This window comes from Harpia harpyja, chromosome 1 (assembly GCF_026419915.1).
Source record: "Harpia harpyja isolate bHarHar1 chromosome 1, bHarHar1 primary haplotype, whole genome shotgun sequence".
Classification (NCBI taxonomy): domain Eukaryota; kingdom Metazoa; phylum Chordata; class Aves; order Accipitriformes; family Accipitridae; genus Harpia; species Harpia harpyja.
In genome coordinates, this window is record NC_068940.1 from 63165238 (window position 1) to 63191942 (window position 26705).

Here is a 26705-nt window from a genome sequence, read left to right on the forward strand (position 1 = left end):
TACCAGTGGTGAGGGGGTAGGATGCAGATTTGCTTGGAAGAAGCAAGATACTACAAATCATGCACCACATAATCACCCCTTCTGCTTGTGGGTAAGCAACTGTAACAGCTTGAGCTTCTGCAGATGCTGCAAGGATTCACTGCAATGTGTGTGTTTGGGAAAGATGGTTGCTGTTCTTTATTACAGCCACCCTAATTTCATCACAGCAGAGGCCCTACGTTTGGCTTAATAAATTGAAACTGGAAGGATGTTAAGTAGCTGCTGTGGCTTCATTACAGCAACTTCATGAGGTCAGCAGATTTGCATTACAGAGTTCGAATGCCTTAATTTATCACTAGGACTATAAGCAACATGTTACCAAGTTAATCACAACAAAACTGACACAACACCCTTAACACAAAACTTGAATTAACTTTATTTTCCCCTACCGTCAACAACTGGTCTGAATTGAGCTTTAAAGCAACAAAATAAAATCAAATCTCCAAACGACAGGGGGCCAGAAATCCAGATTTAATTACCTTTGTGAAAATGTTGCAGCTGTAGTATTGGTCTGTATAAACCACCGGAGTCAAAAATGAGTTCATAAATCAAAAAAATATTCTACACCTTGGGAAAGAAGTCAGCAGTAACATTCTCACAGAACACTGTAAATTTACATTTTCTTCATGAAAGGTACATACTATTCTGCATTTTACATCAAATTATTGATGCAAGTTTTGTTTCTATAAAAAGTTACAACCTGTGGCAGGAAAACAAACTGCAAAACCCTTTCATTTTAATTAAATTTTCAAGTCTGTATAAAGTTTTCCTATAGCTGGAAAGTGAACGTGTTCAGTCTCCATTTATATTTTAGTGCATTTAATCTGACAGTTTTCACCACTTAAAAAAAAAAAAAAACAGTATAAAAGACAGACAAAGCAAATAACACTATAGCAGGATTTTCTTCAATTCATTTAAGCACTCTAAATAAAAATGCAGAGAAACAGATTTCCAGAAAAACTTCTACCCTCACAAGAAAGGCAGTGAGGGGATAGAGGTTTGCAAATCCTCTACCTCTGGTAGCCACAGAAAAGGGGTTTTGTATACCTGTCAACCTTTTTTCCCCCCATTAAACAGGCTATACTTGTTTTACCAATGTAAACATTTACCTAAAATAGTTTCTGTTCTGAAGCACCAGCCACTACCTGGTGCTCAGGTGTATGTTACTATAGCATTCATTACTGTCATTTCAGATTTTTCAGGAGGATACAAATTTAGCCCTTTTATCTATGGTGTGCAAGATTTGCCTTGTCTACCTTATGAAACGACAGCGTAAGGCAGCAACACTGCAATCCCCTGTTAAACAAAAGCAGCTCGTCCATCTAAACTAGCATCCAATTAATTCGCCCTGTGATCTCTTGTGAAAACTGCAGCTTTGCTTCTTGCACTCCAGATCAAAACCAGCCTGCAGCAAGAGTAAAAGGACATTGAAAGAAACCATTGAAAAATAATCATGGGAGTAACTTATTTTGAAAGTTTAATTTCAGAGAGCTCTGCTTTCCTTTAATTGTTGAAAACAAGTCATTTTTAGATTTCACCATTCCAGTTTACATACTGCTGCTATTCAGCTGAACAGTGTTTTCCAAAAAAGATTGACAAGTATGCATGTGCCAAGGACCAAATTACAGGGTTCTTTGGTGCAGTCAGTCCAAATTCTCAACAGATTTGAAGGATAATATGTACCAATAAAAAAAATGCTGCTAGACTTGGATAGCAGCTCTGTCTTGCTTCACATTACAAATCTAAAACAGCTGTTCTCAATAAGCCAATATTTTTAATCAGACATTGCCTGAAAATTTTGTACAATAATCTGGACCAATGATGGTTCTGTACCCTCATGTTGTTGTGAAACATGACTTGAGCTAAAGGCAAAGACTGGTTATCTCAAGGACAACTGCTTCGTATTAGCAATCAAAAACAGTGTATTTAAACTGTCTTCCTGTTGGGTCTCTTGCCTTTCTTTAAAATTAGTTTATTCTTAATGTAGCCACGCTTCCTTTTGGAGGTCTAAAAAGAAAAACAGAATAAAATGTATTAGTTAATGATTTAGTCTTGACCGCGGTTTAATGATGTGCATTTCAATGCCTGATCTTTAGATTGATTTTAAAGAGCTTAAATGGTAAACCCTCAACTAGGTATTATCCAGTTATTATTTTTAAAGTTGGGGTTGTTAATTCATGCCCAACATTTGCTTTTGCACAAGATGTACTTTTGCAAGCCCCATCCACCAGATCTGTAGAATTGTTTTCAAAGCTTGTGCTGAGGCAGAATTAATAATTCACCAACATGATAAAGCTCTAATATGCCCAAACAGCAGAAGTGGTGTAGAGTGTTAGTTTTATTTGGAGGTACCTTCTTGCATCTTTTGCACTATTTGATTCTTTTAGAAGTTAGAAGAATGATTGAAATATTTGCTCAAAGCAACATTTTTCAAAGGTAAGAGAAAAACCAAATAATCACATTTTAGTCTTTAGTCCTCTGCTATTGGTCAGTAGGCTAGTTAGTGCTTTCTGCTCATGTGTCTTTATCAGCATATTTTAGTTTTTTTTTTTTTAAGGTAGTAATGGGGGAAACATTAATGTTAGTCAAAATTGTATACATAGGGTTAGTTCGTGGCAGGTAGAATTGTACATTCAACATGCCTGCCACAACAAATTAGACAGTAGGCCGCTCCCACACTTGCTGCACTTCGCTGTGCTTACCAGCAGGCTCTATTGTATCAATTAAGTAGAACTTTTCTCTTTTTAATAGTAACAACGTTATCATTATAAAGCGAGATAGATACGAACTAATAGGTAATACTCCGACATGTTGTATCTCTGAGCTTGAGCAATGTCATTCCTAACATGGAAGAGTGATAGGAGATGGACTGAATTTCCAGTAAGGAAGCAACTGCTGAGAACCTGTGGCTACTAAGGAGCCCTCAGAACGCATTCTAAGAAATCCTACTTTAGACATCGCTCCATGCTCTTTGCTGGTTCTCTGTTTCTTGATGGGAAGTAGAGCCTGTTTGTACTGCAAGACTTGGTGATGGATCAGAATTTGCATTGACTTTTATCCTGTCTTTAGACAGACAACTGACACATTCACAGCTTAAGTGGGGTCAATGCATCTATCATTTATAAATATAGTCTTGCTTGTCAGTTAAGATCAAAAGTTACACTAAGTGAATGATAGTCACAGTAAAGCTTATAATTTCCTTTCCAGATAAGTCTAGCTTCGGTGGCAACTCCCAAATAACCTTATTTTATGAATTTCCATCAAATCACGAAAAGAAGCATCTTTACCTTCTAGCATTCTTTACTTGTATTTCCATGACACAGTGTAAGTTTACTGCCTATACTAATTTAGTTTGTTACACATTTGTTTCTGACAGGATTCTGGAATTCCTATTGCAACATATATTTGAATATATAGAAAACAGACGTTGTGAAGGAGAGGGCTGCTAAGAGTCTCCCCAACTCCCCTGGTAACAAACCTTTCTTAATAGGCTGAAGTAGCACACCACAGCTAACACTTTTAAAACCGTCAAGATGACTTCAAGCAGTAAGCAGCCAGACACTAAAGTTCCGTCAACAAAAGTTTCATATTTAATTTATTTCATACAAAATTGCCATTTTTAAACTTCTAGGCATCACTACTTTCAAACAAAGTCAGAAAGCAACTTCCACATTATTTACTTAGTGAGCCATAGTTACTGAAACATGAACTGATGTACTTTAGAGATTATACTTCCAGTTATATGAAGACTTAAGAGTTGTAACAGCCAGTGACACACTCTGTTTCCAGTTAGCATTCTGCCTAAAAAAAATCTAGCCTTGTGTCTTCACATGCTTTTAAATTAAGCAGACAGTAAATTAACAATTATTACCAGCAGGCAGGTCTGATATTGGACACTAACATTAACAGTATCCATAACATTCTAGCTAGTAGAAATACATAATTCACCAGCTATGTGATTCACTGTTAAAAATAAACTGCCATCTCCTGACCCCTTTTAGTTACTTCACTGGAAACCCACCTTCTTTGACAAATACTTCTGTTTCGGTACAATGTTGGTTACTCTAGGTTTATGATCCAACGTCTCTCTGTTGTCTAGTTGTTTCACCTTGTATATTCTAACAAGCCAGTGCTCTGAGGTAAAGGCTTCCTCCAGATGTTTAAATTTAATGTCTTTGTTGCCTATCTCAGCATTGCGTGTACGATCGAATCCTGGGGGTGTCCGAAAATCCAGCTATAAAAATTAAAGTTGCATATTAGTTTGAGACAAAACCCCAAACCACCCATCAGTGCAAACTGTGGTACTTTGTACCACAAGGCAATGCTTTCAGCTGGTCTAGTCAAAGGACAACACATCTCTTGCATTGGTTATTACTACACAGAAAACACTCTTGGTTCCTTTCTACAGTTGAAGAAGAGACAAATTCATTCTTACTCCTACAGATGTCGTAGGAGACGGCACTTAATGTCTCAACAGAAATATCATGTCTGCATTCAGAGATGAAACTACTCAAGTGAAAGCCTGAGGTGCAGCAGCCTGTGGTGGCTTTTCAGCATAGCTGCTCCCTTGTGCTCTCTCTTCTATAGTGCAGTAATTTGCACTTTCATGGTTTTCCATACAAGTCAGAAATAGTTCATGTTTATCAGTTAAATTTGACCCCCCCGTGTTACAAGTAAGATCCACTGGCCTCAGTTTTAGCCAAATAAAGCATTCTTGTGCTAACACATCAGAACGAAGGGCCTTTGGCCAGGGTGGGGGAAACAGGAAAGAGAAAAGCAAACAAGGCAGACTTAGCTACACACATGTGCTTGATGATCCCAAAGAGGAGTGACAGCTCTCTCTGAGAATTATGCCCTTATTATATAAGTAAGTGTAGTGTTGTTTAATACACTGATGTGACTTGGATAGAAATCAGGTAGTTTCTGACAGATACTCAATAGTCAAATTAACAGTTCCACTTCTGTGTTGCTATTACAAAACCCAAATCTAAAGCTCTCCACAACATAACAGTTAATGCTTTAGCAAGCACACTGCATAGTGGAATTAGGATGCTCATCTGGGACAATGTGAAGTACAGCAGAAGCCAAGTACAAGTGTACGTTAGCAGCAGAAATGCTTTTTTCTAAGAGTTACATACAGTAGACCATGCCTAGATGTGTTTTAATTTGTAAAGCTGACTCTTACCTCCAATTCTGCTACTACAAGCAACACTCAGTCTAAAAGATGGAAAATACATCAAAATAACAGTTTTTTTCTCACATTTCAATTAAGATTCAGTAGAAGTTGTAGCACTAACCTGCATCTCTCCAAATCTGTAATAGGACATTTTATACATGAGGCAGTTCAGCAAAGTTGGAGAACCTGCCTTGTCTACCCGGAACTCTCCCTGAGGGGTAAAGTAATCACTTTCCTTTAAAAAGAAGATGCAAAGAGTCAGTATAAACTAAACCCCTATTTAAGGTAATTTCTCATTCTCTTCTCCACAAAAAAACTTCACAAAGAATATAAGCTGACTTTTACAGTTTAAAAGCTGATTTCAGCTAGTCTTAAAATAGAAAATGATGGTGCTCATTAAAGGTAAAATAGTTACAAACTACCTGCTTGCAACCCAGACCCCAACCAATCTTCCTAAATCCGTATTATTGTGCTGGTACAAGTTTTGTCACTTCACAGTCAGCAGTTACTGGAAAACTGATCTCAAAATGTAAAAGTTAGTTGGGCAACTATCAAAATTATTCTTCAGAAAGGTGAAAAGCACTGTATTGTTAATATACAATAAGGTCTGCAATGTTACCATAAACTTCATCTGTGCACAGTGTTTAAACAAAAAATTTCTGCCATTTTCACCTCCAGTACAAGATGAAACTACACACATGGGCTACTCCCTTAAGCCTGTGCTCAGTATCTAGAAGGTTTTGTTAGGCTTAAGAAAATATTGCTACAAACTTCTGTAATCTCTGAGATGTTTGAGTAACTTAAACTCTACATGTCAATATTAACACTAACTTGTCTCCTACTATAACAGAGTTTGAAGAAATTTGTAATGCCAACTATTTAAACAGTCTGAACACTCCTACTTTTAAGTGTGATGGTACACAGTGAGACACACAAGAATTACAAAAGATATCCTATACTTTTAGTATCATGCAAAAAAAGTGAAAAGCTTTTGAGGTTACTGACCTTTCAAAACCATAAATACGGAAAGAAACTGGGCTACAGGCCTCTGCACTCCTACTGTTCTAAGAAAACAACCCATAACATGGTTTTCAAATAAAATTGCAGTAAGCAGTAGAGATTTCCCTCCACTGTAATGAGCATTACCAGAAAAGCAATAACATGAATAAAGGTTTAAAAAAAAAAAAAAAAAAAAAAAAAAAAGGAAAGAGATGAACATCCAGAAATACAGTATTCAGCTGTTGCAGTTTTCCTGTGTACGTTTCCACTTACCCGAATATCTTTGGGATGTTCCCCCTCTGCTATTCTCACCATCCACAAGAACTTATTAATATCATCACCAGAGTAGCCAATCACACCACCAAAAATAATCAAAACATAATCCACATCCAGGCTTCTCATGATCTCGTATGCTGCCGACTCATTTGATGACATTGCCTTTCCCACCTGTATCAGAGCAAAAATACCTTAATTACCTGCATAGCTGCCTATCGAACAGATCCACAGATCAATACCTGACAGACGAAAACCCAAGAATACATATTTGCCAACCAAAGCCCGCATTTTCATTCTAGATAAAGAAAACCCATGTGAATATTTAGAAACTCAAAAGCCCAACCTAAACTGAAATATTTTCTCCTCTGTAAGAGGAGTGTTGCCTGTTGAAACAAGTGTTTTGAGTATAAAATGTAGGAATAAGGGTTTTCCTTTTGTGGCACCTACGGATTTTTCAAGTCATGGCCGTATTGCCAAAAACTTAGTGTTGCAGAAAACACCTAATTACAAATCATTTTCGAAGCTTTAGATACAGCCCAAAGTGAATAAATTATTTGAAATGTTAGTAATTGCTTGGGTTTTTTTTCCTTGAGCTCTGTCCTTCACAGACCAAAGAACATGTCCTTCACAGCCATGCTGCATTGTATTCAGTACATACAGGCACCCTCAGCATTGAATTCCCAGTAAATTTATGCAGAAAAAATGTGAGAATAGAGACATCCTTGAGTTAAAAGCGTAATATAGTTTTGGCCTTGAAAAAGTCTTTAAAGCTGTATCCAGAACCTCTTCCATACTGGTCACTTCCCGCACTTAAAGAATTCACTTAGGTCAGTAACGGGCATTCAGTTCAGTAGTTTTGTTTGCTATTGAAGCTCTTGTACTTAAGGCATAATAATGCATAGCTGTAGTAAAAGGGAGTAACTACAAAATAAATAATATTGCATCCAAATTGATAGGATTCAGTTACGAACGTAATTTGAAAACACTAAGCTTAGGCTGCAATCTGTCAAAGAGACAGAGAACCTCAGCTTCGTGGCCATTATCCTAATTGATGTGAAGTTATTTGGCAGATTTCCATTTCTGTGCAGGAGGAAGTCATCTGGACATGCCTCCGGGGCATGCCTCATTTAGAGCACAAGTTCAGGTATTTGCCGCAACACACATACATTGCTTGGGTCCCCCTTTATGGAGTATTCATTCTGAAATGGAACCTGACAGCACCAGCAGTCATACTACAGAGAATCTTTATTAGAAAACATAATTGCTAATTGCTGTAATGTGTATGGTTACTGTGCTTGTGCAATACAGATGACTTCCACAGTCTGTCTATTCGCATGGTGCACCTTGTCCTGCAGGGATCTGTTGGTTTAGATGCAGTATCTGCACTTCTACCTCTTGTAGAAGAGGGAGGCACATAAAGCTATCAGAGTTGAATGTCCATGAAAACACACTACCACTGTCAGGTCGACAACCAAAAGAAGCGAAAAGTGCCTTAGAGTACATGGGAAGGCTTGTTGACTGATATTAACACCAACAATACCATTTCCCAAGCTGCTTTCAGCTGATGCGAGTTCTCCGCCCCTGACAAAAGCACATACATGTGATCCCTCCCTCCCCACCACGCAGTTTTTCAGGACTTTGTAGGCTCAAAGTAGAGCTTGATTAATTTGTTGATTTTGAACACTGCTTGTCCGCAGATCTGGTCCAACTGCTGTACTAGCTACTGACAGAAGGCAAGAAACTATCCTAATACATTCCTCAAGCCCTTCCCCCATTCTCCCCATGTAGCATGACATAGGTCTTCTGGGAAGAAACAGCTGCTGAGTGATGACTGATGTCATCACTGAGTGATGAGTAGTCATTATACAGCACCTGGAAAGACTGCAACCCAGGCACAATACAGAGCATTAATTTGTTTCTGAAAAAAGTTTTAAGTTGCCCAGGGTGGTGCCCCTGTAACCACAGGCAATGCTAACACCCTGCTTTTAAGCACACGCACAAAGCTTAAACTTACTCTTCAGAAGTGAAAGGAATTAAATGTACAGATGTTTTGTCTAACTGCAAATTTGAGAAGACAGAATTGCATCAAATCTGCAACACTTCCATTGCTATTCATAAACTTTCTCTAATTTCCATGATGCCTGAGAATCTGTTGTTTCACGTGATCAGTTTTCATGTGCCATTCAAAAATCCAGTCAGCAAAGACACTGCTGAACTGAAATGATCCCTATTTGTATAGTGCCAGTAAAGTAGTGGTACCAAGTAGGCTGTCATAGCACTTATCACAAGGGGAATGGTTACATTAGATTTTGTCTATCCTCCCACAAAGAAGAGAAACTGAAGTGCAAGTGAAGTTTTGGAAGCTCCAAGTAAACAAATCGGAAACTCCAAAAGCAAAATTGATCCCTTCCAGCCCCCAAACTCTTGATACTTGCGTTCTAATAAACGCAAAGAATATGTTCTTTCCACCTCTGTGTTTCCCACTCTATGGAATTTTTCCTTAGTATCATACTATCAACAGACATTTACAATTTCATACTTGACTGCAACGTAAACATTTTGATGTTTCTGCTCCATAGGAGGCTGCCACCCTTACCAGGGCTATGTGGCTGTTGTTCCAAGTATTGTTATCAACCAAGGTTGTCCGGTTAGCCATTCCTGCTATCTGATAACCATAATCCCACCATGACATCACTCTGGCGTGCTCATCTGTGTTTTGTCTCAGCCAGTAGTAGGCTTCTCTGAAGTCATCTAGAATATTCCGAGTGCTGGAAAACAGAGTTCATCTTATTCACATTGGAAGAAATACTAGCAAGAAATTTAACTGCACCATGATAAATCTGGGCTCACAAACAACAGTTTTCTTATGCTTTCAGCTCCCTTTGAGGGATTCAGTCACCAGCAGTCATAAGTTTGAACCCAGACAGCTGAACAGCCAGAAGCCGAACTGCTTTTGAAGATGTGACTAAATGCATTTCCAGTCGAATATCTATTCCTAAACAAGTTTTCCCAATTGACTCAAAAGCTTTCTTTTTTTTTAACCATCGTCTTTATTGGCTTTAGATAGGATTATTTTTATGTATTTACATTAACTATTTCAGATAATGTTGTATCTTTTTGAAAATTAGAGTATATTAAGGATTTTTTATTCAGGTGACAATTCTGCCTTAATGTAATAAGAAGTAATTAAAAGAAAGTAAAGCAAATTGCTAGTGCAAAGGAAGTAGAAAGGCTTTTGCCCTTTAATTATTTTAAGGCCTGTAGACCTTACTTACCCATCATGGTTATAGGAAGCGAGAACAACGCTGGGGCTGGAGTATGCATTGCTAGTTACCCAGGTACAGTGAACAGCAAACATCATCAACAACATCAGCATCAGCATAGTAACAATGTTTTTGATATTGGGACCCAGTCCTTCTTCTGTTTTTTCCTGTTCAGATACATGTTTTCTCACTTTGCCTGCCTAAACAAACACAAATATATCTGTTATGGCAACTTTTATCACCCTTGACAATGGAACCCATGCCTTTTTCTTCACCACATGCACCCTATAAATGCTATGGGATACTATAAAGCTAGACCAAGTGCGGCATAAATTAAGTATGCACAAGAATGTTTTGACAATCCCGCAACTTATAAAAAATGGATGATTCCTTGAAAGTTTTTTTTCTTCTGAAAGAGGCTATTACATGAGGGTGAATGCATGACTTCCTTGGTTTGGCACAGTATGATGATGCCCTTGTATAAGGCAGGGTAGAAAAAAGAAAGGCATGGGTATTTACTGTGAGAAAAAGGGGGAAACCCAAGGCTCATGCATTGTCAGGGTCAGTATAACAAAACCTAAGAGATAAAAAAAATTAGTACCTAACAGCATTTTCTTCATGATGAAGAGAGTATGCAAGTTTATGACTAGAAATACTTTTTCATAAAATATATTATTCTTAAATTTCACCATGTCTTAGAGGAAATACAAGAGGGAAACATTCAGCGACACAGAACTGCTATAACTAATTAAGAAGAGCGAGCAACTGTCTGCCATCGCTTCTACAGAAAGCTGGATCAACACTGTACACTTCTTTAGGTTAAAGGCTCATCACCAATCAAGCTAGAAGGAACCACTTCTACACCGACACAGATTTTTTTTTTTTCAGGACATCAGTTACACCATATTGGAGAACATCAATACTGGTTCTAAATTTAAATGCTAGTGATTCCGACCTCTGGTGGCATTTAAAATATTCTGACAAAAAAAAAAAGTAAAAATAAGCTGTTTTCTGACTTGTATCTTTTGCTCCCTCTACTCACCTTATCATACAGGTTGCCAGGGTTCCTTTTGTCATCCTCATCACTGCTGTCCTCTATTGGTGGATTTTCCCTCTTCATATCATCACCCAAATAACGCTCAAAGACATTGGAGAAAGCAATTGCAGACAGCATACAGACCACTGGAGTCAAAGTGAGCATCAGGCGAACCATCACACCAGCAAAGTAAACGGCGCTGATTGCATACAGAGCAACTGCAAAGAAACAAATCTACTGATGACATTTAGAAAATAACACTCACTCTGACTGCACACATACATGCTCTCCATAAAACTACTTCTGGAAGTGGGTTGAGCATCTGTGTTTATAAAGACTTGAGTATGCATTGTATTTCATTACTTTTTAATTTACAGAGATACAGTTCAATTAACATTTATCCCTTTTAAGCCTCAAACCCTTCCTGAAGTTTATCTTGACAACTGTTAACAATAACACAACCCCATTTTCATATTCATTAATAATGTGTCAGAAGATACATTATTAGTGAAATCTAATATCACACACCAAAAATACTACTGGAATAATAGGTAGCTTCATTTGATTAAAAAGGTCAAACAGCCCTAGACCAAACAAGTTACTGAAACTGAAAAAGCAAAAGGAAGTGTTAGAATTTCATGTAAATATCAAATTTTAATTTAAGTTAGAGATATCTGTGGACAAATTGGGGGCTTGTCTACATTATAATTCCATACAAATGATATGATATTGTGAGCCCTATTCTGAAGCAAGTTTTCCTGAACAGTATTATCTCCACTCCCCAACGCTCCCCCCCCCCCACTTCCTCCGCCCCCCCCCCCCAAAAAAGCAAAAAACCAAACCAAGATTTTCAGAATAGCAAGGAATATTCAGAAAACTATTCTTAGAAGGAACAAAAACCCCAAACAATCCTGTATACGCTGGTTAGGAACATCTATTCTTTAAGTAATAGTGTTTATTCCTTGTCTGTTGCAGTTTAACAATACACTTCTATGAAAGATTTGCCACGGAAATCATGAAGGGACACTGATTTATGAGATTACATTACATAAATATTTTCTACTCTGTAGCGAAGTAGTATGGCTCTCCATTCTCACTCACAGGTCTCTACACCGACTTAAATGGATGATGCAGCAGTAGGAGGCTGAAAGCGAATTGCCCAGCACTGGACAAGGACTCATTGTGAGCCACAGAGCACAGAACACCCCAGAGTCACTGGATTTAACACAGTAAATGTTCCCACTGCCCACATAGCTCTTAGGTAATCCTAAGAGGCAGCTATATTAGTCTGGAGCTTCCTATCCCTGTAAAAGCCCAAGACCCGAGTGATCTTCACTGCTCCATATGGGCTACAACTTCATATTACATCCCTACAAGCCTCATTCATAATCTTAGAAGTCTGCTTTCACAGCACAGCTTCGTACAAATAAACAATTTGTTGTCACTGACACAGGGAGACCCCACACCTCCGCTTAGGCTTGTGTCTTATCTAGCATTTGTTCCACAGCAAGTGATTCATTTCACCAAACAGCAGAAAATCTGGAAAGAAAAGGCATTTTGAATCATCATCTGTGATGGGATGAGTGCCAGACACCCAGGGAAGGGCGGGTTGTCTTGCAGACTGTGTAGGGTAGGGACCTTCTGAGCTGTTCATCTGGCTGAACTGTACTGTGGGACTGCACCCCAATGCGTGGTTTGCAAGATCAGCATGTGGCAGAGCATGCAACTCCAGCCACAGAACAGAACCATACCGACAAATATTTTAATACCACCTCTTGGGATGACGCTCCATTACCGTTTCACCTATCTCTGCATTTTTATAAATGGTTTTAAATACTGCTGGGTGCAGGCAACTTTTAATAATCATCTTTAAACACATCGCTTTTAAACCTTTTTTAGAACAAGCCATATACCAGCTTTGAGCAAACAAACCCAAAATAGAACCAAGTTGAAGGCAAGGTTTTTCAAAACAATTTTTAAATATTTTCTCTTACCAAAGACTCTTTCATCATTGATGTTTTTGATACAGAACCACAGCCCTGCTGGGAAAGTACACACGAGAATATGGAGATCAAAAAAGAAGGAAACCCATGTTGTAGGCTGATGCTCAGACACAGAGGCAATGATCGGGATGTGAATTTTCGCATACCTTTTTTAAAAAAAATTCAGTTCAAATTATTTTGAAAAGATAAAATTATTAAAACTTGTAAACATTAGGAATTGTGAAATTCATTTCAAAGGAAGCATTTCAATTTAAAACGGCAAGTGCTCCATTCAGCAGAAATCTGATGAAACTTCTATACCAAAACAGTCCCCAGGTCTTACTGTATTTAGGAAGTATTTGGTGTATAGAGTTATTTAAAACACCAATATAAAGGATTATTGCCATACTAATTAAAGGAATGAAAATTACGGATGTTTTGTTTTATTATGGCTAGATATGAAGCCATATTCACCAAAATGAAAACACACAGCTATGGAAGCCCCACCATTACATTTTGAAGAGATAATCATCCATGCCAGTAAGTCTCCTAGCTTTTCAACACTGTATTTTGAAAACTCTCCTCTACACAGAATACCTTCATTTTCTTAGTAAAGAAAGTTACAGTATTAAATACCAGACCAGTCACTGGTGTCCCCATGTTCTTTTAGATGCTGAAAAAAATCAGGCCTTGTCTACACTTGGAAATATATGTCAACTAAACAACGTCAAACACTCAGTGCAGACAAGGACAAAACTGTGTTCTATATTAAAAGACAGCTATACATACGGACCTAATCTGAGGTGCTATATGACTGAGTGGTGAGGTATCAAACGTATGTCCTTTTCTTCACTGAGATCTAGTTCTCATTAAAAACTGGATTGTGTCTTTTAACACAACATGATTTTCTAATGTAGACAAGCCCTCAAAAGTTTAATGGTTTGTGTATATATATATACACCACTTCATCTATAGGCAAAGAACAACACCTGTATGTTCTTCAGACAAATCTGAGGCTTCTCTACTGACATCTACATTTATTACAGAGTTGGTGCAGAATCCTGTATGAGCTGGACTTTGGTGCCTGAAAAAACCTGAACTGCAAAAGTTTGAAGTTCTCCTATCCCTGCTTTTAATCTTAAAAAAAAAATCTACCAATTCAATTTCACCTTAAATACATTTATCTTAGAAAAATATCTTCAGTTTCATTCTTATTCTCCTGGCTGGCTAAAGAATCCAACACTGGATTTTTTAAAGGTTAACTAAAACAAAAGATTAACTAACACGGGTTTTTACCTGTGAAAACACACACAAATAAACCAGAATTGTTCAGAGTAAACATCTGTATACAAAAACAGATGTATGAACGTAATAAACAGGCAACATGCAAGATCATATGTGCAACATCTTTGTTACTTTGTGCAATGTTGCGCAATGAAAATAATCTAAGTTTAAGGTTCTTAGTATGTTTTCTGTATGAAATTGTAGTGCTTCTCAGCATAAAATAACCAAAAGCTGTACCAACACTTGAGGACACATTTAAAAATTACTATTACATATTCAAAGACTTCCAATGAAGCAAGAAACTTAATAGACAAATTAGTGAAATGGTTGCAAATATCATGAAACAGTTGCTACAGATGCTCTCTTTACATAACTGATTAAAACCCACTATATTATCCTTGACTGAAATACTAAATGGATTTGAGGATGAGGAGAGCAAAAGATTTAAGTTTTCAGTAGAATGCTATTGATATCTAAATCCTCGTATCCTTTATCCTTACTTACCCAGTGTCCCACAATGAATAAAATCTGCCACTCCAAGGAGCAATATAACCTGAAAAAGAGAAGGCGGGAAAAAACCTTTTGCTGCCTAGATATTTAAAGGCAATAATTTTTCTACTCCCTCAAATTATAGCACAAACCCAAAGAAATTTCATTGAACTTGTAATATATGTGAACCAGACCTACTGCATTAGGCAGGCTATAAAGTCTACCAACCATGAAGCTAGTTTTAGAAGAACACACTTACAGGATCACATTGTACTCATCGACTAAAGACACGCACACCTCCAAAAGTCAAAGCAATGCAATAATATAAAATATTTCTCAAAGAATATGACAGCTAGAAACTCTGTAAAGAAGTATAAGAAAAAGAAAACATAATTGATGAGAAAATATTTAATTTTTCTGAAATGCCTGAGCAGGAAACTGGGAGCGATCTATAGCCAAAACACTAACACTCAATGAAACACTGGTTTCCTATTGTTTCTCTACTGATGGATCTACATGTAGCATGGAATATAAAAGCTGCTACTAGACATGCTGATCAGCTTTATATATATATATATATTTTAAACAAAGCCTTTAGATACTTGAATATCATAAGATAAAGAGAAACAGTATCATTATCAGATGAGAGAGAAAAATTGTTATTAAAAGTTACTAGTAAGATTCTTCTTAAATTTTATTTCCACTTTCCTTGCAACTGTTTCAGCTCTCTCCGAAGACAGATACAGACAAGCTGAAATAAGAGAAAGTTAAATCCTTTTATTTATTACTCAAGTCTTCCTGCATGAGACAGCAAGTCTTCCCTTTATCTGGTATTTAAAATTAGTATAATCTGACTGAAGGTTTTAGTTTCCTACCTAGTTTAGACATTTAAATATTGTGGTTAATGTTCTACGACAAGGCACATTTTTTCCTTCAGTCTTCGGAAGCAAAGCTTGCTCCCAAACCACTGCATGCACAAGAAAAAGGAGCTGCCAGCAGATGGGGAACTACCGGTTATGGTGTTCTCTGGATGTATCCAAAACATGAGATCAGATGGCATCACCTGAGGGTGCTGAAAGAGTTGGCCAATATGATAACTACCCACCATCTTCATCAGGGTGTTAAGGGAGGCCCCTGGTGCCTGGAAATTGGCTAATGCTACACCTCTAGGAAAGGCAAGAAGGAATATGCAGGAAACTACAGGCCAGTAACCCAAGTTCCTGAAAAGATCACGGAGCACAGCCTCCTGAAATACACTATTAAATGCTTTGAACCATTTTCCTCACTTCTCATTTATAAGCTGAAGAAGAAAGGGCTGGACAAACAGACTGTTTGATGGGTTGAGTATTGGCTGTCCTGACAAGCTCAAAGTAGTACTCAGTGGATCAGGGTCCAGCTGGTGGCTAGTAAAAAGCAAAAATATCCCAGAGGCCAAAACACTGAACCATGCTAAATTGAAAAGAGTTGCTGACATGCCTTATGCCAGGCAGGACTTCAATCCAGAACCTCAAACCCCTTCTTCCAGATGTTGCACCTGGGATACAGGGTCCAGATGTGGGCACCCTTCTGCATGAGGATTATTAAGAAAATAGAGAGGGATCAGAGTGCTGTGAGATGGTCAGGAGCCCAGATCGCACAGCATACCAGAAGCTGAGGGAATGAGGTTTGTTCCATCTGGTGAAGCAGTGATAATGATCAGTGAATTTCAGAAGTTTAAATCAACACTTCCTAAGAACTGTAACAGAAGACATATTTCGCTGCACACTGAGATTAGCAGCCGAATTTTGTTTTGATAGGCCAGTCTGAAAATTTTTGCTAAGTATTAGTAGGACCTGCTCATACATACTGAAAAGCAAATCATAAACCATCAAATTTTAGAAAACTTTCAAACAAATAGAGATGCTAAGTATTTTTTTTAAATAATGGTATCATAATGAACAAAAATAAAACTGCTATTATTAAACAGTCCAAAATGTTAAACAATTGATACCAAAAAATTTATGCCAGAAACATCGTTAAAAAGAAGTACAAGAAAGAAGTCAGTTAAAATAAAAAAAGTTATGTCTCAGGAAAGTGTTTTTTCCCCAAATAAAACTCTGACAAAACAGAACTGTATTTGAGGTATAATATTAAGATCATGCAATTTAAACCAAGCAGAAGTCAATTTTTGTAGGGGTAACATATATTTAGCTAGGAAAATAAGACTGCTTTTTCTTCATCAGGGGAAGGAATTATGGTATTAGATCACCAAGGAAGTATATCATGGAATGAGAAGATGGCAGTGAAGCATCTGGGGATAGCAACCAAGCAGACAAGCTTGTTCTTGTGAGATTGGGTAGAACTGCCTTGAGGACTGGAAGCTGAACCGCAGAAGTAAAGTAGAACTTCAGATTAATTCCAGTCATACAGAAATCAGATTCAAGTATTTCAGAAAGTAAGCAATCTGACCTTGACCTATCAATGCTATTCAGAACGGATCAGCTATACGTATCTTCCTAACACACTTTGGCCATAGTTATGCTCCTCACCCAGTCTGACTTCTTACATCATTATGTGGATTGTGGATAAACCTGAAATATGGGAATGATGCTATAAAGTAGTTTTTTTCTGCAGCCCAGAAAGCACAATGAATTCCAACACATGGGCACTGGTTTGCTGTGGCATTGCCAACAACTACTTTAGACTAAATCAAATGTTGATCATCTGGTTTACCTGCTCCAAAGGTAAACTAGTTTCACATTTATTTACCTGTGTATGTCAAATAGATGACACTCAGGAATACAATACCAGCAGCTAGTGAGACACCCAAGAAGAACAATGTCTGAAATTCTTGCTTTGTTAATCTGTCTCTCAGATATTGCAAAAATGCATACGCCTGCAGCAGTGCAAAAACACCTAAAGAAAGAGGAAAGTTTTTTTTAAATGCTCAGAAGCAGTAACAGCTGTTAAAGCAATTGGCATACTTTGGCTATATTTGAATTAGAAAAATAAATGTAAGGTACATCCTTACACCTAACAACTAGTATATAATCACTTTCTGACAGATAGCCTTTAATACTTAACAGGGATGATACTTTCTTGCAATGACAGAAACTTGCAATGAGAGAAAATACTGTCCAAAACATTCTTTGCTTATCATATCAAGAGCTCCAATACCCACTGCCTCTTTGCTCCCAAATTAAACTAGGGTAAGGGAGAGAATCACCTGAAAACTAGATTGTACGGATAATGGCAAAAACACAGGTTAACATACCTAGACCTGGTGAAAAATTAAGACACAGACCCCAGGCAGCACACAAACAAGGCTAATATAGAAATATATGGAAATTAAGTTACTAAAAAACCCAGGATTTAATGAAAGAGAAAAAAAACCCATATAAAACTAGTGTTGCAACACCAGAATTCACTGGGTAAGCACCCCACACCCTCAAAAAGGCTGTTCAGAGTTCAACATAAAACCAGAACTTGGACATGATCCAATGATTAGTCCATTCAAAAGTGCGAATTCACTGGTAGCTGGCAGAAGAAGAAAATAGAACTCAAATGTATGGTGCACAATGTTGAAATTCACTAGTTCTGAACTCCTAGAGAAAGACACAAACTCTATTCACTAAATAAATGTAAAATACTTCAGATGCAAAATATGGTTTGATAAATCTTTACTCCTTCCATTATATTCAGATTGCTGAAAAAAATCTCCATTTTTAAAAGTATTTTTCTAGTAAATTTTAATGATATTCCAATTGCTGTCCCAAATACATTTTGATAAGTCACTACACATAATAAAAAAATCTGAGCAATCTAACAAACTAAACTATATCACACAAACAGTGTAATGCAGTTAAACATAAACCTATCAGTCTTAGTAGAGGTTATTGCTGTCAAGAAATCAACATGTCTGACTTAACAACTATTGAAAAATCAACTTACTTTAAAGAAATAAAAAGAATCAAACAAGATTGCAATCGGTTATTTAAAAATCAGCCTCCTGATTAGTAATTTAAGTCATTCGTATTTAAGCCACTTTGAAAAATTACAGAAAACTATCAACTCCAAAACCAAATCGCTCAGTAAAAACTATGTTTACCAATAAGGAATGTTTCAATTGTACAATGCTTGAAGGCAACATTATATTGCAGAACAGTAGAGATTATCAATGTGTAAAATAAGTGCTTGTCAGAATGTGTAACTGATGCAGTGTTACGGAGGCATTTTACCTCCATTAGCTCACACAAAGGAGGATAATGTGTCAATTGGAAAGAAAACTTCCCTACAGACACAAAATTGTACCTCTTTTTCTTTAACAATTTGGTTTGTTAGTATGTGCTCTTTCTAATGCAAGGAAACAAAGCCGCAAGGGTTTGAGGTTTTCTTGTGCTAAGCAGGCTGTTTGGAAGCAGACATTTAATTTTCTTACCTGCAGCTGCCATGTGTTCGCTTGTTCTAATTGGCTGAAATCCCACAAAAGGTATCTGCATCGATAATATTAACCCCACAATGTAGAAAGTGCTATATGCTAGGAAAAAAAGAGGAAGAGAAAGATGGGAAGAAAATGAACACACATATTTCTAAAAGCATTGGTTCCATAATAGAGTCCATCCTCCCCCCAACTTCAGTGACACTGAAACAGAACCATATCATTCCAAGTATTTCAGCCATCCTAATGACTTTTTCCTCCTTTAACTAGAATAAACCTGCCTACTGCATCCAGATTTAGAGAAAGTAGCAAAGTATTGTTGTTCCTAATTGGACTGTTTTTTCTCCTCCTAGGGTAATAAACTACGTACCAAAGATGTTCTAGCTTGGAAATAGTTTTCTCAGGCCATGGATGGGGGAAGAGCTCTCAGATAGCAAGTGACAAAAGCAGCTTTCTATATGAGAAGAAACTGAAGGGACCAGACCTCAAAGAAGCAAAACACTTAAGAGTCCACTACCTATTTAGAAAATCCAAAGAGGTACGTTTGTTCTTTTTTTAACACAAGAGCAGAGGCATGCCAAGAAACTGAAAAGCAATAGAATTAAAAATTAATACTAAGCATATCTATTAATGGCTCTATATCAACCATGGGGACTCATAACCCCCAGAAAGTAGAGGCCAAGAACATCATTAATATTAATATTAGTATTAATAACATGAATGAATATTATGTATGCACCAAGATTCATATACTTTATTTTGACAGCGTTTTCATCCTCAGTATTCCAGGGTGAAGAAGAGAGGGGAGGGGAAGAGAGAAGTACCAACTCTGAATAGCCGTGAGTCTGATTACATTTAAAGTAACCAACCAACTTAAAGGCCAAATGAAGTTTTGTTCCTTCAGTGGCAAACAGCAATAATCCACCTCCCAGATTTTTAAACACTCCTACAAATCATAAACCACTGTCTTTGTTACAGCCTCGATCTTATGAAGAGATCCCTGTTCTCATACAATCCTTTGCTAACCTCCATGAGAAAAAGTTTGGGGAGTGCCTCATTTACCAGTGGTATTGTTCCCTTAGCACCTGTGTGGTCTCACTGGGGGGTTCTGTTCCCAGGGTACTGTCTGCTTTCTAAAGTCATGGAAGTAACTGTGATGATACTTCCAACCAACCACTTGCTATCTTCTCTGGTGTATTCTTTCAAGCATCTGTATTGCACCACTTGGCCTACCTACTGATCTATGCCTTCTTATGTCACTGAAATACATTTTTGGAGAAGGAAGCTCAATTTTTGAAGAATTCACTACAGCATAAATCATTTACTGTACCATGAAAGTGTTACAACACTGCCATCCTGTGGAAGTTCAATGATTGGCATAAATCACTACATTTCACATTTGTTAGACCATTGTAAATCATCATTTTTAAGCCTAGTCCTGCAGCTGTTACACTTTCCATGCCCACTTCCATTCCCCTCCCCCGCATCCCTTACTCCTGATTCTTCCAAACAGCTATCACATATGTCTGCCTCGGATTGAGAAAAACCTGGCAATTTACACAGCAACACAATTTTTCTAGGCACTTAGATACATCAAGGTGATGATATATCATCGCAAACTTTCCATGTTCCTTTACATTCTACTGTTTGCACAGTCTTTGCAAAAACAAGAAGTTAATTTTGGTTCCTACAAGCTACTCTGATGGTTATAACTTTGATTAGGTCAAGAAAAAAACCCAATATTCTGACCTATCGTGGATAAACTCATTTTGCAAACATTTTATTTGCTGTATACTGCATGAACACAGGAAGAACCTACTGAAAAACTTCTCCAGAAAGTACGATCGAATACTTGACCGCATACTTTCAATTAGTGGATTATAATCACCAGAAATAAACACTCATCATCTGAAGTTTTAGAATACTGAAGTAGTTGATACAAATACATGCCTGCTCACTATTCAAATGATAAAATCCAATACATAGATCAAGGAATTATTGAAATGAAGTTTTAAATTCTAGAAGATCCTTAAGTGTTTTGTTATTAAATATTCTGAAAAGTATACAGAACTTTAAAAAATTGTACAGGAAAAAAATCAAATTGAAGTGAAAATTACCAAGTCTCTTAAGTGTGCAAGGATGACATATCTATATTGGTACCTTTCCAAATGTAAACCCATCTATTTTTTATAAATATGATAAACAAGAGAAACTACAAGGACGATAATAGAAAATAGTATCAATGGTTCCTGTATCTGAATAAAGAGGTTATTTACCTATACAAGTGCTGCTAATACACTGAAATTGTAAGCACTTGTTCTTCATTATTAAGCTAATAAGATCTGAATGAAAGAACAAAAAACAAAAAAGCACAGCTTAAGCTTTCAAATGTAGGTAGCATGACCATCATTGTTGCCAAGTGGGTCAGAAGCTATCTGGCTGATAAATTCATCTGCCTGCAAGTCATAAAATATTTTAAAATTGGCAAAAAGTTCATATTCTGGAAATTTTTACTCATTAAATGATTCTGAGTTACACTGCCAGGCATATTGGATCATGTCCCATTAACCTTTTCTTTGGTGTATGAACACCCAGATGAAAAATATATACCAGGAAACCATCACTATTTTTAAAAACTTGGTGCTGCCAAAAACTGTCATCTACATTTATGTTATTATGTTAGATTAAACATTCATCTGTTACAAAAGTTAGGCTCGTGCTATTTTAAAATAAAAAGCAGCAACTGATCTAGAGATTAAAAACCCCCAAATTCTTGGTAATAGTAAAATGGATGCAGATTTTACTAGCTGCTGTCAGCTGACAATAGTTTACAGAAGTTTTACCTGCACATTGGTAGTTTTTTGAGAATTATGAGACTGCTGCAGGCACACTAGCTATTGCATATCACAGAAACTCCAAAAATATCTTTATTCTCCCTATTTCAATGAGCTTTTGTAAACTCTTCTCCCTATCTGAATAGTTTGGAAGTGAAGCACACTTCAATTTCCTCTCAGAAGTGCCTGAGCATTCTTACCTGGTTTACAAAAACATCCTGTTAAACAAACCTAGAAATCATATACTAATATGAGACGTACAGACTTCTCTGTGTGTAAGGCTTCCCATGAAAGCTTAAATTAAGCCAGCAGTTGCAATGAAACAGCAGAGCAGCAATCACATTTTCATTCTGACAATTCTGCTGAAGTACATCTCCCTCACAGCTGAAGGGCAATAACATCTCAAAACACTGTAGCTATTTGCAAACCAAACGTCTGCCAAAACATCTAATTCATATGAACCTGCAGCACTATTTTCCCCAGATGAGTTCAAACATTAGTTCACTGAATGCTGAAAAAGCACGAATACTTATTCTTTATTGTTTCTGGTTACCACACTGCTTCAGGATTTTATAATTAGTAGATTTAATTTTCTCTTGACTAACTCATAGAAATTGGAAAACAAAAATATTCAACAGAACAATTTTAAAAGCAAAACAAGATAAATTACTTCCCCCTTAAGTTATGAAGACGTAGTTAATGACAAAGTTAAGTAATACTAACATTAAAAATTAAAGATGGGTTAGAGCTTTTTTTTTCCTTTTTTAAAAGAATTTCTGTTTCTTAATTACATAAATAGATTAACAAAGAAGCATAAAACCAATATTTATAGTTTTGTAACAAAAATACAACACTGAACTTGATTAAACTGAGTAATTATTATAGTATATAAAGGTTCAAATATGTATGTAAATATAGTAATTTCTCTAGCAGGCACCACAAAAAGGCATTAAAATAATTAAAAATACAAAGATAAAACTATTAAAATGGGTAACAAAAATATATTTACAAATATGAAATATCCTGTGGTATTACACTTCAACTCATATTATGTTCTCAAACTATCTATTGTAAAGAATTCACATTAGGGAGTCAAAAATGATCTAGCTAACTTGCAAACCTTTGAATACCCGAATTGCTTATTACTTATTTCATTCACACACCTACACCACGGCCAACTGATTTAACTGGTAAAGTTCCTGTAAGAACAGTTTACAGAGTATTTAAATGTCAGGCAAATCAATTAAAAAGTTAGTATCCTAAGATCACTATTCATACATTCCTGAAACTAGAAGGAAGGCTGACCCATTAACCCAATAAAATCTTAAGGATTCATGTGGAGCGGACAGACTCTTACACTACATTTTAGTCTAATTTATATAAAACATACATGGCTGCTTAAAATTCCCTATGTCTTTTCTCATATATGTCACAATGTATTATTATATGTTTGCAGAATTTCTGCCGCACAACTTTTCAAAAATAGCAATTGTTTAACATACTAGAAAAAAATAAAAAATATGAAACATTATTACAGACACACACATAATATATAAAATATATTAAAAGGATTCTATAAATATCAAACTATCAAATTTTTTCTTCAGTGCAGTACAAAGGAGAAAATTAATTAGCAGCTACATATATGACATTTTGGAAGTGTGAGTATGTTTTAACTCCTTACTTCCATGTTGTAGAGAATAACTGACTATAATCAGTAATCAAATTAATAAAATGCAACCTGATATGCAATTACTTAATTCCCACTTAATACAAAACACATCAGTATAATTAATTTCCTATCTCATGATTAAGCATTTGAGAATGACTGTTCAATGAACAAAACTTACCAATGTAGACTCTCCTGCTGTATCTCTGCATCAGCAACAGAACAAACACATGCAGTGGAATAAGGTTGATGATGAAAACATAACCACCCCATGCAGAGACCTGTGAGAAGTAGAACAGGAAATTATATCTGAAAATATCTGCAAATTTTTAGGATAGCCAATGCTGGATTTATACATCCTGATGGTCTAACAAGAAAACACAACCCCCATCTAGACAAGCAGTCAGAACTACTAGTAAAACTACCAGAATCTTTCTCAATATTTATTATCAAAAAAGAAAAGAAACCAACAACTCCCCCCCCCCCCCCAAAGACACTTGAAATGGCCTGGCGGATTCTCAGGGCTATCCTTCATGTATCTCCTCCTTCTCCCAAACTAATCTGGTCACGCTGGCAAGCAAGAATGAGGGCTTTTCCCCATGGTGAAGGCTGCAGCACAAGGCAGCGGTATGACTCCCATGTAGGATCCAAAATTTTCCTTTAGCATACAAATTTAGCACCATGCTCTGCACTTTTTGCTGGGGACAGGGAACAGTATCTCCAGGCAGAGGAGAAAGGGAGCAAGGTACACCTTCAGGAACAAAACTGCTGGAGCAGAGCAGCCAATGCAGGTTACAGTGTAAGGAAAGAAACAAAAGGAAGGTAGATGCACAGGGAAGCAGGGCTGAGCACTGTGGAATGCTGTACAATACCATGGATATTGCAAACCTGTAGTAACAGCACTGGTGTGATGTACTTAGAACTGAAACACTACAATGTTATCAATGTATGACTGATTGCTGGTTTGGATAAAGATTTAATGAACTATCATTACAATGTGCTATCTAAATTTGTAACATATTTAGAAGGGCTAATGTTGACTAGACAATCTGTATTTTAACACATGTCCTCTTGTCAAATTACAGTCTAGACTTCTCCCGTATGTACCATGCCTAACCTAGATCTTCATTTTTAGAATGCAGTAGCTAATGTGGTTTTCACTTTAACTGTACTTTAGGGCTTAGAATCATGTAGATATTTTTAAAGCCCTAGAATCCAAAAAGAAACCCAAATGACTATGTTCTATAGAAAAGATTCTAAAATAAGGACGAGGCCAAGTACTACTTGTTTTTGATACTAATACTACAAAACCCGGCATTGCAAAATTTGGGGTAACTGATTCAGACAATGTGAAACAAGTAGACTAGAAATCTTCTAAGTTTTCTAGAAACTCATTTCAGATTATCACGATCCTATTGCCAAATTACTAGCATGAAGTATCATGGTTTACAGAGGCAAGTTTATTTAATGGGAGAAAATACTATATGAAGACAGGTAAGACAGAACAGAATAAGAACAAATGTGCAATTAGGACACTGTCATATTCAGGGAAAGGTTTGAATGAAGCAGGTAGCAGACAGTTTGCATGGACCAGAAACCTGCATCTTTAATTATCAAAATATTAAACCAAATCTAAGCACTGAAGATTGTACTGAACTGAAGATGCACTTTGGAACTTTACAAACAAAACTGAGGCATCCTCATAGATTGGCAAAAAGAGTGGAAACATGCTATCACTCCCACAGGGATTACTTCAATGTAAAGCTTTGTTTTATTTCGCTTCTTTGTCATTAAAAGCTATCCAAAGCAGAAGTTGCTGAAGTCAAACAAATGCTAGAAATATAAATGCAAGGAAAAAACACTTGCCTTACGGAATGCAATGCAATGCTATCAGTCAAACTACCACAGTGAGTTAGGTATATATCTTAAGCAGATTTAGTTAAAGAAAGATTTTGGTCAGTCCATGCAATATCCATTCCTCTTTCAAGGAACTGTTCCCCAAACTCCCCATGCAAGGACTGACTCTTACTACCTCAAAATTGTGATTTGATTTAATTTTCCACTTGCACTGAAAACATAACTAATTCCATCACAGAAAAACAAATAAATACTATATAATGAATAGTACAATTATGCTTTGTCCTAAAAATTTACCTAAGCAAAACATCTAGAAGGGCATCTTAACAAAACTCTTTCCCAAAGTGAAATACAATATATGGAAAGCCACCACCAGGGACAAATTTGGTACACTCTGTAAGCAATAAAATTCTGTCATCTAATCACTGAGGTTAAGCTATGGACAAATCTTAACCTTTCACTAGCTGACAGCACTTGAAAGGAAAATAAAAGAAAAAAAATTAATTTACATTCAAGGATTGAATGTCATGATGATGACATTGATTCCATAAGTTCTGTCACCATGCACACTCTAGATCACATTCCCTCCCTCCCATATAATCCCACAGACCAACACACTAGTCAGACTAAGATAGGAAGAACTTGTTATTGTGCAATTTTTCAGCAGTAAAACTGTAAAAGTATTGTATTTGTTATCTGCATATTTATGAAGAGCACTTTCAGAGGATCTTGCCAATAAATTGGCACAATATAAAAAAAGACTACGGTATATAGATAAAACAACTAAAAAACTTACTTGCCTGATTTTGCACTGCACATAAGTGTGTACCAAGCCTACAGGATCTCTTCACTATAATGCTATATAAACAGCAATGCTGTGTATAAAGTGGTTGTTTATTTATTGACTTGGCAAAAAGGAGGAGAAATAGGGGAGAAAATATATGTACTCTTAACAGGAGATAGCTATCCTCTTTGGCAACATATACAGGGCTATTATTTACTATATTAACAGCAAAAATCTCTCAGAAAACCCAGTGAACATTAAAGCTAGAGGAAATCTAGGCAGCATCCAGATAACCTCTGAATCAACCTTGTACCTTAATTTAAGGCATGCAAAACAGCTCAGAAGTTCCTTTTTCTTGCAAGCCTAGTTACCTGACTGTGGAAAAGCAAGATATGAGACCTCAATCTTAACCAACACCAAGCAATTAGCCTGACTGTCCCACCACTGGCTATTTTGAAGCTAACTTATTTTTCATATAGCCACACACACAAAAAAAAAGTTTATCAGTTCGGGGAAAAAAGGACTTTTGACTGATTCATACAGGAAAATTCTTCAAGTCTAAGGTTTCAGAAGATGGAGGAGGGGGGAAACCAATTCCCT

The 26705-nt window shown here is 36.7% G+C and overlaps 1 protein-coding gene across 1 annotated transcript in view; it reads right to left on the reverse strand.

Moving 5' to 3' along the window:
• Positions 1–391: 391 nt before the first annotated feature.
• Positions 392–26705, reverse strand: part of STT3B (STT3 oligosaccharyltransferase complex catalytic subunit B) — a 53418-nt gene continuing 27104 nt past the window's right edge. The window contains exons 5-16 of the mRNA XM_052797478.1: positions 23646–23745; positions 18962–19060; positions 17293–17439; positions 14560–14608; positions 12784–12938; positions 10796–11007; positions 9766–9953; positions 9087–9258; positions 6488–6661; positions 5337–5450; positions 4061–4273; positions 392–2046 (exon numbers count right to left, since the gene is read on the reverse strand). Of these exons, the coding sequence (XP_052653438.1) occupies positions 1966–2046; positions 4061–4273; positions 5337–5450; positions 6488–6661; positions 9087–9258; positions 9766–9953; positions 10796–11007; positions 12784–12938; positions 14560–14608; positions 17293–17439; positions 18962–19060; positions 23646–23745 (1704 nt within the window). The 3' untranslated portion in view covers positions 392–1965. The remainder of the gene's footprint in view (positions 2047–4060; positions 4274–5336; positions 5451–6487; positions 6662–9086; positions 9259–9765; positions 9954–10795; positions 11008–12783; positions 12939–14559; positions 14609–17292; positions 17440–18961; positions 19061–23645; positions 23746–26705) is intronic.